At 37.6% G+C, this 13,611-nt stretch overlaps 1 protein-coding gene across 1 annotated transcript; it reads right to left on the bottom strand.

The window, feature by feature from the left end:
• Positions 1-2,172: 2,172 nt before the first annotated feature.
• LOC149259306 (uncharacterized) lies at positions 2,173-5,164 on the bottom strand. The gene is made up of 2 exons (XM_089453830.1): positions 2,644-5,164; positions 2,173-2,519 (listed from the first exon to the last, which is right to left on the bottom strand). Exons 1-2 carry the CDS (start codon positions 5,162-5,164, stop codon positions 2,173-2,175), a joined length of 2,868 nt encoding a protein of 955 aa, XP_089309956.1.
• Positions 5,165-13,611: the final 8,447 nt, after the last annotated feature.

Here is a 13,611-nt window from a genome sequence, read left to right as displayed (position 1 = left end):
CTATAGGTTACATTTATGAGATGATGGATCTCACAAAGGACACCATCAAAAGAAGATATGGGGATGAGGAAGCCAAACATATGCCATTTTGGTACATTTTTTATGCACGTTGGGATAGGAAATTGCATTCCCCCTTACATGTTGTTGGGTACTTCTTAATTCCATAGTATTTTTATGATAAGAGAAAATTTAAAGACGATGGGGAGGTTGGCAGAGGACTTATGACATCCATTGAAAGGTGCTTCCCTAATCGAAAAGTTCAAAGTTGTGTCTTTTCCCACCTACAGGATTATAGGGCGCCAACAAAATTATTTTCCTATACGAGTGCTATACGAGAAATGACTAAGATGTTGCCAGGTACCCTTTGAGGCTTGAAGGCTTCATCAATTCATTGAATTTGTTTAAACTTTATTTTGTATGTTAAATGTTTTATTAAATTTTGTCGTCTTTTTAGTATTTACTATTTATCATCTTTTATCTATACTTAGTACTTACTACTCATGAACCCTTGCCACCTGCTAGGTCTTTGGTGGCAAAACTTTTGTAGCGATATGCCAAATTTGAAGAGATTTGTCATTCAAATCTTGAACCAATAATGCAGTGCTTCAGGTTGTGAGCGCAATTGGAGCATGCTTGAGAAAATACATTCTAAGAAGTGCAACTGATTGACACTAGAACACTCAAATGACCTTGTATTTGTCCATTACAATCTACAACTTTGCAACAACCAAATACTAGGTGAGAGTTGAGACACTAAGCCTTGAGAAGCAAAAGGATTGGCATAGTCATGCATAATTGCATTTGAATTTGAAGGTTTCATAACTTGATTTGCACTTCAAAGTTCAAAATTTGATTCACATTTCCATGTCTCATCATTCATGATAATCACAGGTTTGGATCATTCACCAATCGACCTTGAAGAGATAGATATGCAAACTACAATTGCAGTAGATTGGATCCAAACAGAGGAGGCTCCTCTTTTAAGCCTAGATGACTTGGAGAATTTTGAGAGTCGAGCAAGCGAAGGAGCGGGAGGAATCACTTCTAGTTCTCACTCTTAGAGTGTTAGTTACTGTTTTTTTATTGATTAGTATGCAGTGTTTTGTAAAATTTTAGAAGCATATGCTTTTGGTTCTATGTAGTCACTGGTTAGGAGTCAAGACTCAGTACTTTGGATCATGTTTGGACTCATAACATATATGAGATACTTACTCATTCATTATATTTAGGACATCTATTGATATTATGCATTGTTTGGACATGGCTTTATTGAATATCAATGAAAAATGTTTGTTTTTTTAATTCAATATATGTGTATATCTTTATTTATTGAATTCACCAGCTTTTCCCTGATTTTTTCCCAATCCAATTAAAACTCTTAACTCTTTTGCCCCACTGATTTATTACTCAAACCAAATCCAACCAAGCATATAAAAAACACACATAAAAGTGTAACAACTGCTACAACTGAACAACATCCCCACAGAGAAGTAAAGTCCCAAAGATGTGATCCCATTATTAAGTGGGGAAGTTTGGTCCCACAAGTATTGTGGTCCAACCCTGGACAAGAATATGTACATTGGAGAGCTGTTCCTGCCGCGATTTTTTCAAATAAAGTAAAAAAAGAAGAAAGAAAGAGTATATTAAGGGCAGAGAGGTATGTTAAGAACACACCTTAGACCACCGGTATGGATTCTTAAAATGAAAAGTTCGACGTGGGACATGGCCATCTAAATTAACAAGTCTAATTCTACACTCCATAATGAAACTCCGCGGTATTGCTAGACTGTAGCAGTGCTAAGAGGAAAGTGAGAAAGAGTACGCGAGACAAAATAACAACAAAAGGACTCTAATTAGGGTAAACTTCGTTAAGGCAATCACCTCAAATGCCTCTCCTCTCTTGAAAAAGGTCACGTCAAATGCCTCATACATTTCCAGCTATTGTATTTTAACTTCTAAATGTTGATTTTCCGTACTGCTTTTGCATTATCATGTGACGGACAACTTTGCTAGGATACAATTGAATGCTTGAGCTGGTCATTTCTGAAACAATACTTCCCATAACGATTTCAGCCTCCTACTTCCTTCCCCAGAGGTACAAACAGCCTCCTTTGTTCAGAAATCTTGATCAGCTAATTTCCACAAATAAAATTACATAATGGATGTAAAACATTACAGCAATCTACTTAAATACAAGGAACGAGGGCATGGATGAGGTGCCAACAACAAATCCACTACTACTTGCATTGAAGGCCTCAAGTCAGGAAGATGGTCGGTGCAGAGCACCGCTATTTTGAACATCTTAATCATGCTCTGCTTATAAATTTCAGGTATCCTGCTATCCAGCACCTTAAGTGTGCATTTTCTAGTAGCAATATTACGATGAATCCAACCAACAATGTCCTCGTTCTCCCCAAATTCTGGCTCTATAGGTTGTCTACCTGTCACAAGCTCCAACAGCACCACCCCGAAGCTGTATACATCGCTCTTTTCGCTCACCTTGTAGGTGTAGGCATACTCTGCAACCCACAGACATTATCAGTTCGCTCGAGTCTTAAAAAATATTAGCAAGGCATTTGTTTTGAGCTACTCAAAAACAAATCTCTGCTTAATCCTTTCTAAAATGTATGAATGATTGATTACCTGGAGCAATGTAGCCATGGGCGCCAGCAATAATAGCTGTAGAGTCTCCCTTTCCACAGGATTGAAGGATTTTTGCAACACCGAAATCAGCCAAGCTTGCCTCGCAATCTTCATCCAACAATATATTTCTGGATTTGACATCTCTGTGGACAATAGCAGGAACACAGTCATTGTGCAAATAAGCCAATCCATGAGCTATTCCAAGGGCTATTTTATAGCGTATTTGCCAATCCAATGTTGGACCTATTGTCTGATTCAATCTGTCCCACAAACTCCCATTCTTCATGTATTCATATACAAGGAGATGTGAATTTGTGCTAGAAATGCAGCAGTATAGTTTCACTATGTTTTTGTGTCTGATAGAGCCTAAGATTTCAACCTCCATCTTGAATTCCCGATATCTGAATGCCTCTTTACTGTGGTTCAGGTTGGTGGCATTGTTGTTGGTCGACAGCTGCTTTACTGCAATAACTTGTCCATCGCCTAGCTCTCCTCTGTATACCTTTCCAGAACCCCCATTGCCAATCATGTTCTCTTCCTTCAAACAACGGAGAATGTCATCGCCAGTGAACTTCAGGCTGTGAAAGGATTTGATATCCCAACATAGGGCTTCCATAGTATCTCTATTAAGGCTTCTGTACAAAAGGAAGCCTATAACAAGAATTAGCAGTGTAGCTGCAGCGATGGTACACACAATGACAATTCTTATATGGAATCTTCTTCTGGAAGCAGAAGAGCATGTCTTTAGGAGACCTGAACTGACTTTATTTCCACATAGCCCACTGTTTCCAGGAATGCTATGGTTTCTTGCCAGGTCAATCAGCTGCGTCGGCACAGGCCCTGTCAACTGATTGTTGGAAAAATCAAACATGTTCAGGTTCAAGGAAGAAAGGCTGTTTGGAATCTGACCGCTCAACTGATTGTTGGAGAGATTCAGAAAATTAAGGACTTGTATGGATCCCAATGATGCAGGAATAGGATCATTCAGTCTATTTTCAGCAAGGTTTATCTCAGTGAGAGCCCCGCAAAACCCTAATGTCTGAGGCATAGGGCCAGAGAGCATGTTATGCTGCAAAAGCAGGCTGTTCAGCATGCTCAAGTTTCCAATTTCAGCGGGCAAATCACCAGACAACCTATTATAGCTTGCATCTACTCTAGCCAAGAGTAATGCCTGCCCAATTTCTGGAGGCAAGCTTCCTGAGAACCGATTGTTTTGGATGCAGAGTTCAGATAGATTTTTGGCCTTGCTGATTCCTTGGCCTATTTCCCCCTCAAAACTATTGAAACTCAAATCAATTATGGTGGCATGGGGTAATCCCCAGACACCAGATGGTACCGCGCCAGTCAGATTGTTATTGTTTACTCGGAAACGATTCAACGTTGAACAATCCCCATATGATTCGGGAATCTCACCTGTAAAGAAATTTTGTGCAACAAGAAAGTAAACCAATTTACCACTTTTACATATATCAGGGGGCAACATTCCTGCGAGGCCATTCTCTGATACATCTATCAAAGTGACATCAGAAAAACTACCAAGGTTTTGTGGTAACGGACCAGTGAGATTATTCCTGTACAGAGAGAGCTCTGACAGGTACTGGAAGTCGCCAAACTCTTTGGGTATTTGCCCTGAAAATTGGTTTTCATAGAGATGAAGATATACCAAGTTTTTCAAGTTTACAAGCTCGGAGAGTGTCCCATTGAGCGAGTTCGCAGAGGCATCAAAATCCCTCAAGGAAGTGAGGTTTCGAAACCCTGAAGGAATCTCTCCTGTAAGATGATTATCATAGAGTTCCAATCGATACAACTTTGTAAGCCTTGTGATTTCTTTTGGTATAGTTCCTGTTAAAGAATTGATAGAGAGCTCTAGGTATTCCAGCTCTGTAAGATTTCCAATGTAAGGTGAAATGGGTCCTATAAGTGTACAGTTCGACAAGAACAATGAACGAAGGCGTTTTAAGCTAAATATCTCTGTTGGTATTAAGCTCGGATCCAGAGGATTATTTTCCAAGCTCAAGAAATGCAATAGAGTCAAATGTGTGACAGAAACAGGAAACTTACCTGAAAAATTGTTACTAGAAAGGTCTAGACTTTTCAGGGAGCGGAGTGCGGAAAAATCAGGCAAAGTTCCCGTCAATAAATTGGATGTAAGGCTCAATGTTTCCAACTGACTGCAATTAATCCACTGTCCATCGGGAATGTTTCCGTGGAGAGAATTGTAACCCAACTTAATACTCCTCAAGGCCTTCATCCCACAAATGGCAGAAGACGCCACAGGGCCACTCAGTCCATTATTTTCCAGGTTGATATCTGTGACTGAACCGTCATTGTTACAAATGATTCCATTCCATTTGCACGGAGAAGCTGCAGAGCTCTCCCAGCTGTGGAATATATTGTTTGGGTCTAGGAGACCTGACTTCATGTTGAGCAGAATTCGAATTTCATCGATTTGGCCATTAAACTGTAACAGACATAGCAGGAATGCAAGAATAAAGGGAAGAGGATTTTTGATAATGGCCATGAGGGGAGAAGCGAACATGAGATTATTTTCTAGAATGCAGTATATTGATCCGAAACCACCCAGGAAATCCTTATTTAAAGTTAACTGTCGACAGTTTTCGCCATAACACAAGACCACCCAGAGAGATTACGAAAAATTCGCACACTAACAATGTCTACAAACTCAAAATTGCGTTCATACTTTTAATCAGGGAAAAGAAAGTTTCTGAGGAACAGGTACGAAAACTTCGGGCGACTCTTTAGAAGTTTAATTCTTCCAAAATGGCTTCTATCCTCAATCTTTCATGAGGGTTGAACCTAAGCCTTATGCAAACCAACTGGTCTATATCTCATGAGTTCTATCTTTCTAATCTTATTTACAAACTCTTTTTCCCATCATACAAGCTTTTACTAGAATGTTTTAAGGAATCTTGTAATTCTATAGGAAGGCACAGAATTCAAAAAAAGCTATAGTTCAATTGATTTTTTATGATCTAGCTCTAAAATTTCAAAGACAACCTCATCATAGTGTTTACCACAACCGCCAAAGAAGCAGAATAAAAAAGCAAAGTTTCTATGGTATCCCCTATTCTTCAACAAGATCCTCTACATTCAAAGATACACAACAATAGCCTTTGTCACTGCAATTGTTTGAGCTCCATGGCACCTTTATCTAATCCTTGCATGCTACCAAGTATGAAATATTTAAGTTATTCGCTCTTATTGTGTTTGCATATAATTTACATGGTGTGTAATGCAAGATTGGGACATCAAAATGTTTAGACAAGGTGGTAACAACATGATCTCTGTAAAAAGACGTCACATATGTTAAAAGGTAATGGTCCCATAAGCATGTGGACATCAACAAATTCTCCACATGCATGAGTGATCACATCCAAAATAATGATGGTGGTCACGTCTAGTGATCAATGGATTGTTGCCTTCCTGACATAGTAATCATCAACCATAGTGTGTCAACCCACTGCCTATCAAATTAGAAAGGTAGACATTCAACTCACCATTTACATGAAAAAAAATTCTCCATGGCACCATTCTTCTCTGTTAGACTATAGCATTTGTGTGCTACAGTGTTTTCAGCTATAGCGTCTATGTGTTATAAGGCTTTTTCTAGGATATGTTTTCTACAGGAGCTTAGTTTGTTCGTAGAGCTAAGCCTACTGGTTCTATAAGAAAGACAATAACAACTTCTTGCCAACCAATGCACTACAGGAGAATGAAAACAACCTCACCATCATAGTCCAAAGTGTGAAGGCTAATCATTTCACTTACTGTCTTTTTTTCTTTAAATTGTATTACACATTTTTACAATCTAGTCACAAGGAATAGTTCCATTAGTTACAATCTCAAACAGAGGCACTTTCTGGTCGCTTAGGAATACAACCTCTCTCACTAAAATAGTTAGACTCCTCCATTGTTTTAACAACAACTATCCCTGGTGTATATTTGTGAGACATAAGTTTCCTACAGGATTTTGTAAACCTCTTATAGATTTCCAAAATGGTAGTTGGTTTTAATAGAAGAGAGCCCACTAACACTACCAAGATACATCATAAACATGGGGTGGTGAATATATTCTAGAGAAGTCAATGCTTAGATTTATTTGAGAGATTAAGAGGATATGATGACGAAGTAGCCTTAGAATTTTCCTTAAACTTTCAATGTTACATAGAACAACAAGAGTATACTGCAACAATGAGGATTGGAAATCAACATTAATGAGGCCATCATCAGCAAATTTGGTGACATACCTCTAGGCTTACCTTGGGACAAAGAAGAGATGTAAGAACCAACCCTTGCCAAGGAAAAATTCTTTGTGGAGTGCAAAAATGGAATTAAAAGAGAAATTATACCACCTCCTTGAAATGAAGTTGCACACCACATATTGAAATATATTTCCTGTGTGGGGAGGCTTAGTGTAGTATATGCTTATTAATTCAAAATACTTTACCAGCTCAAACATCAAGCACACCTACCATTGTATCAAACACTCAACATCCCTTATTTTCTATTACAATCCTCGAATGAAATGAGTAGTAAGTTGAAGGTAAGAACACAAGAAGCTTTGGCCCACCATGGGTTGATTAAAGTAATAGTCTCTAATGTGCTAAACATATTATAGCACCCTGTCCCATGGGAAAATTTTATTGATATGGACAGATAGTCCTTCCTAGAAACCAAAAGGCCTTGAAAGATCAAAGATCCCCCATAGTGGCATTCGGTTTTGGGTCAATGCTGCCAACTCCATTAAGTGTCGCCAATGTGTTCAAGAGAAGTCATTTAGTTACTATCTGCTACAATACTCTTAAGCCTTCATTCATATCTGTTGTTCCTAAACCAATTTTACATCATTATTCCATCTCAAATTTTGATACTCTTTTTGTGTAGTTTATGGGGAATACATCAAGGCCCTCCTGCGACAAGTCGCTTCCTATCAACATCAACTCATTATCTAGGAAGTTGACATGTAAACTCCCTTTGGTACCTTGGAGCTTGCATACATCAATGGAAAGTTTCCTCGCTTTTGGCGACAAGTCTTCATCATTGGCCTTCAAACAAAACATTTTGTGTGGTGTTCGACTTCAACTCATCCATTCATGCCACACAAATTATATTATAGTACCTTGAGGACCATTAACATCATTGGTGATTTCTCTCGCGTCTGTTAACGACTTACAACATTGGTCGATAATTAGATGGGGTCTACCATGTTCGACTTCATCTCATTTGTTCACATGGTTAGACTCGTACATCAAGCAATTGAGTGAACGAGATAGAAGACCTCGAAGATTATAGTTTCATCCACCCATGCTATGTTTCAAGATTCATACAAAATCATAAAGTTTGATGAATGTGATCATTTAGGCCATCATCCAAGCATGGGTCCACACTTTGTCATCAGTGGACGACTTTTTTTATCATTGTACATGTGATATGGCTTATATGCTAAGTATGGGTATGTCTCCCTCAGCAGTGGTATCATGATGAAAATGTATTGTAACAGATGATCTCGACCAATTGTTCTTGATCCAGGCTTGTCAAAAGGTAAAACACTTCAGTGCTCAGGCATTGCTTCTGACTTTGTACTTTAGGGGGGGATCTGTTACAATCCATTTTGTCACATTCGTTCAATAACACTACAAACTACATCAATCAACATCCTAGAACATTTTGTCATAACCCCTTCACAAAGCCCTAAGCATCACTTCTCCAAAATTCTAAGTTTCTAGGATAATTAGCTCAAAAAAATTGTTTTAAGCCCCAACACACCTTACATGTTTAGCCACTTGTGTTAAGTGCATGTTTCATACCTAATAGAGAGTGTTGTTCAACACTTGTTGCTCCCTTCTATAGGTGTGGTGATTCTAGAAATTTGGGAAAAATAAAAAATATATCTAAAGCTTCCTCTTTCAAAAGCTTCTAAGGTAGTTTTAACCATTTACCATGGATAGAGAGCTTGAATCCTATCTTGGAGACCTTATCTCTTATCCCTTGAGCTCATCCTCCCTTCTTAACTGGATTTCAAGCCTAGATTGGTAATTGGATAAGAATTCCCAAACTTCCACACTCCTATAAATTTATTGCCTCCCATAAGGTATGGGTTGGATTTTGGAGATTGATAGTGTCCTCATGCCGTTGTTTGGAGCCTAAAGGAGTCATCACATTCATGCATTAGGGTTGATGTTGAGGTGTGAATTATGAAAAGGAAGGACAAGTAAACTTGGAGAGACATCTACAAAGTCAACTTCTATTTATGGTTGTAAACTCTCTCCTATATTTGTGAATACAAAGAGCATCTTGTTTTCCTATATTTGTTGTGTTATATTTGCACTCGTGTATTTCAATGTCATGTTGATTCATTGAATAGAGATTTTACATTATGCTACGTGGATTTTAGTTCCTTTGCTTGTTTTATTCGTGTGTGTAGGCTCTAATTATAGAACTTGGAGCTAGAGTTGGAGCTTACAAGTAAGGAGGAAAGGAAGGTTTGCTTTAGATTCCAGGTACGCTTCTTTCCCATTATTTAATTTCTCCAAGGGAAACCTGAACGTTTTTGTCTTTTGTTGTTCTAGATCAGGCTACTAGATCTAGGGAATTCACCTTTGTCCGCAATCATGAAAAGTTTGTATAATAGGGTTATTGGTAGACATTTTGAGATTAGGAACTCCATTAGTTTTTGGACCTCTTGTGTTTCCCATTGCATGGATTTAATACTTGAGGACATTGGTAAACTTCCTTGGATACATGAGGTTGTGGAGAAGGCATAATCCATAACCAAATACCTGTATAATCACACTATTGTCCTTAACACCATGAGAAAATACACTAAAGGTAAAGAAATTATTCAACATGCAGTGGCCATATTTGCAACAAATTTCATATCTTTCCAATCTATGGTTGAGCAAAAGATAAATATGAAGAGGATGTTCTGGGGACCTAAGTGGATGGCATCTAAACATTCCAAGGCCCTTGAAGGTATTAAAATTGTTGCACTTGTGTTTAATGATGGCTTCTGGAAAGATGCCGAAGAGATTATTGTTGTGACGAAGTCCCTTGTTAGAGTTATCAGGTACTTCATTTCTTTTAAACTTTTCTTTTGTAAAACTTCATTTCAAGCTTCATTTCATTTTCAAAGTTTCATATTACATTGAATTTGAAAGCTTGAACTTTCAAAATGGTTGATCGTGACAAACCTGCTATGGGTTACATTTATGAGGCGATGGATCTCGTGAAGGAGGCCATCAAAAGAAGATATGGGGATGAGGAGGCCAAGTATATGCCTCTTTGGGAAATTATTGATGCACGTTGGGATAGGAAATTGCATTCCCCCTTACATGCTACTAGGTACTCCTTAAATCCACAATATTTTTATGCTGAGAGAAAAATTAATGAGGATGGGGAGGTTGGCAGAGGACTTATGACATGCATTGAAAGGTGCTTCCCTGATCAAGAAGTTCAAAGCCGTGTCTTTTCCCAGCTATAGGATTATAAGATGCAAACCAAATTATTTTATTATACCAGTGTTATACGTGAAAGGACTAAGATGTTGCCAGGTACCCTTTGAGGCTTGAAGACTTCATCAATTCATTAAATTTGATTAAACTTTATTTTGTATGTTAAATGTTTTATTAATTTTTTTTGTAATTTTAGTATTTACTATTTATCATCTTTGAATTGTACTTAGTACTTACTACTCATGAACCCTTACCACTTGCTAGGTCTTTGGTGGAAAAAATATTGTAGCGATATCCCAGATTTGAAGTGATTCGTCATTCGAATCGTAAACCAATCATGCAGTGCTTCAGGTTGTGAGCGCATCTTGAGCATGTTTGAGAAAATGCATTCTAGGAAGCACAACCGATTGACACAAAAGCGCTTAAATGACCTTATATTTGTCCATTACAATCTATGACTTTGCAACAAACAAATAAGTGAGAGTTGAGACACTAAGCCTTGAGGAACAAAAGACTTTGCATAGTCATGCGTAATTGCATTTGAATTTGAAGGTTTTGTAATTTGATTTGCACTTTAATGTTCAAACTTTAATTCACATTTCCATGTCTGATTATTCATGATAATGACAGGTTTGGATCATTCATCAATCAATCTTGAAGAGATAGATCTACAAACTACAAATACAGCAGATAGGGTTCAATCGGAGGAGGCTCCTCTTTTAAGCCTAGACGAGTTTTTGAGATTAGGCACCCCACTATTTTTTGGACCTCTTGTGTTTCCCATTGCATAGATTTAATACTTGAGGACATTGGTAAACTTCCTTGGATACATGAGGTTGTGGGGAAGGAAAAATACATAACCAAATACCTATACAATCACACTATTGTCCTAAACACCATGAGAAAATACACTAAAGGTAAAGAAATTGTTTGACCTACAGTAACCAAATTTGCAACAAATTTCATATGTTTGGAATCTATGGTTGAGCAAAAGATAAATCTAAAGAGGATGTTCTTTGGACCTAAGTGGATGGCATCTAAACATTCCAAGGTCCTTGAAGGCATTGAAATTGTTGCACTTGGGTTTAATGCCGGTTTCTGGAATGGTGCTGAAGATATTATTGTTGTGATAGAGTCCCTTGTCAGAGTTCTCAGGTACTTCAAGTATTTTAATTTTTTAATTTTTTAAAATTTCATTTTCAAAGTTTCATATTTCATTGAATTTGAAAGCTTGAACTTTTAGGAAGGTTGATAGTGAAAAACCCGCTATGGGTTACATTTATGAGACGATGGATCTCACAAAGGACACCATCAAAAGAAGATATGGGGATGAGGAAGCCAAACATATGCCATTTTGGTACATTTTTTATGCACGTTGGGATAGATAATTGCATTCCCCCTTACATGTTGTTGGGTACTTCTTAATTCCATAGTATTTTTATGATAAGAGAAAATTTAATGACAATAGGGAGGTTGGTAGAGGACTTATGACATCCATTGAAAGGTGCTTCCCTGATCAAAAAGTTCAAAGTCGTGTCTTTTCCCACCTACGGGATTATAGGGCGCTAGCAAAATTATTTTCCTATACCAGTGCTATACGAGAAATGACTAAGATGTTGCCAGGTACCCTTTGAGGCTTGAAGGCTTCATCAATTCATTGAATTTGTTTAAACTTTATTTTGTATGTTAAATGTTTTATTAAATTTTGTCGTCTTTTTAGTATTTAATATTTATCATCTTTGATCTATACTTAGTACTTACTATTCATGAACCCTTGCCCCCTGCTAGGCCTTTGGTGGCATAGCTTTTGTAGCGATATGCCAAATTTGAAGAGATTCGTCATTCAAATCTTGAACCAATCATGCAGTGCTTCAGGTTGCGAGCGCAACTGGAGCATGTTTGAGAAAATACATTCTAAGAAGTGCAACCGATTGACACTAAAACACTCAAATGACCTTGTATTTGTCCATTACAATCTACAACTTTGCAACAACCAAATACTAGGTGAGAGTTGAGACACTAAGCCTTGAGAAACAAAAGGATTGGCATAGTCATGCATAATTGCATTTGAATTTGAAGGTTTCATAATTTGATTTGCACTTTAAAGTTCAAAATTTGATTCACGTTTCCATGTCTCTTCATTCATGATAATCACAGGTTTGGATCATTCACCAATCGACCTTGAAGAGATAGATATGAAAACTACAATTGTGGTAGATTGGATCCAAACAGAGGAGGCTCCTCTTTTAAGCCTAGATAACTTGGAGAATTTTGAGAGTCAAGCAAGCGAAGGAGTGGGAGGAATCACCTCTAGTTCTCACTCTTAGAGTGTTAGTTACTGTTTTTTTATTGATTAGTATGCAGTGTTTTGTAAAATTTTAGAAGCATATGCTTCTGGTTCTATGTAGTCACTGGTTAGGAGTCGAGACTCAGTACTTTAGATCATGTTTGGACTCATAACATATATGAGATACTTATTCATTCATGATATTTAGGACATCTATTGATATTATGCATTGTTTGGACATGGCTTTATTGAATATCAATGAAAAATGTTTGGGTTTTTAATTCAATATATGTGTATATCTTTATTTATTGAATTCATCAGTTTTTCCCTGATTTTTTCCCAATCCGATTAAAACTCTTCACTCTTTTGCCCCACTGATTTATTGTTGATTCTGAGTCTGGTAACATTGATACAAACAAACAAGGACATACTCAAACCAAATCCAACCAAGCATATAAAAACACACCTAAAAGTGTAACAACTGCTACAACTGAACAACATCCCCACAAAGAAGTAAAGTCCCAAGGATGTGATCCCATTATTAGGTGGGGAAGTTTGGTCTCACAAGTCTTGTGGTCCAACCTTGGACAAGAATATGTACATCTGGACACTTGAGATAAAGTCAACTGGCAACTGTGATCGGAGTCGTGGCTTTCGTGGTTTGAAGATTCATTCGACAGAGAAGGGCGTGTTGGTTGCTGATACTGAGGTTGGTTGCTGATACTGAGGTTGAATGAATCATTCCACCTGAACCCACAAGGGCGAACCAACAGATTTTTTCAAATAAAGTGAAAAAAAGAAAAAGAGAAAAAATATATATTAAAGGCAGAGAAGTATGTTAAGAACACACATTAGACCACCGCTATGGATTCTTGAAATGAAAAGTTCGACGTGGGGCATGGCCATCTAAATTAACAAGTCTAATTTTACACTCCAAAATGAAACTCCGCGGTATTCCTAGACTGTAGCAGTGCTAAGAGAAAAGTGAGAAAGAGGACGCTAGAAAAAATAACAACAAAAGAACTCTAATTAGGGTAAACTTTGTTAAGGCAATCACCTCAAATGCCTCTCCTCTCTTGAAAAAGGTTATGTCAAATGCCTCATACATTTCCAGCCATTGTATTTGAACTTCTAAATGTTGATTTTCTGTACTGCTTTTGCATTATCATGTGACGGACAACTTTGCTAGGATACAATTGAATGCTTGAA

Source organism: Pinus tabuliformis, chromosome 6 (assembly GCF_031772625.1).
Source record: "Pinus tabuliformis cultivar Carrire ecotype Pingquan chromosome 6, CPIR1, whole genome shotgun sequence".
NCBI lineage: Eukaryota > Viridiplantae > Streptophyta > Pinopsida > Pinales > Pinaceae > Pinus > Pinus tabuliformis.
Note: the sequence above shows the minus strand (reverse complement) of the source record. Positions and strands in the feature narration are given on the sequence as shown.

Excerpts from the sequence above, each read along its gene's own strand:
- LOC149259306 (XM_089453830.1), bottom strand. The coding sequence starts at position 5,164 with ATGGCCATTATCAAAAATCCTCTTCCCTTTATTCTTGCATTCCTGCTA. Across the intron at positions 2,520-2,643 it reads CCATGGCTACATTGCTCCAG|AGTATGCCTACACCTACAAG; the intron begins GTAATCAATCAT and ends TGTGGGTTGCAG.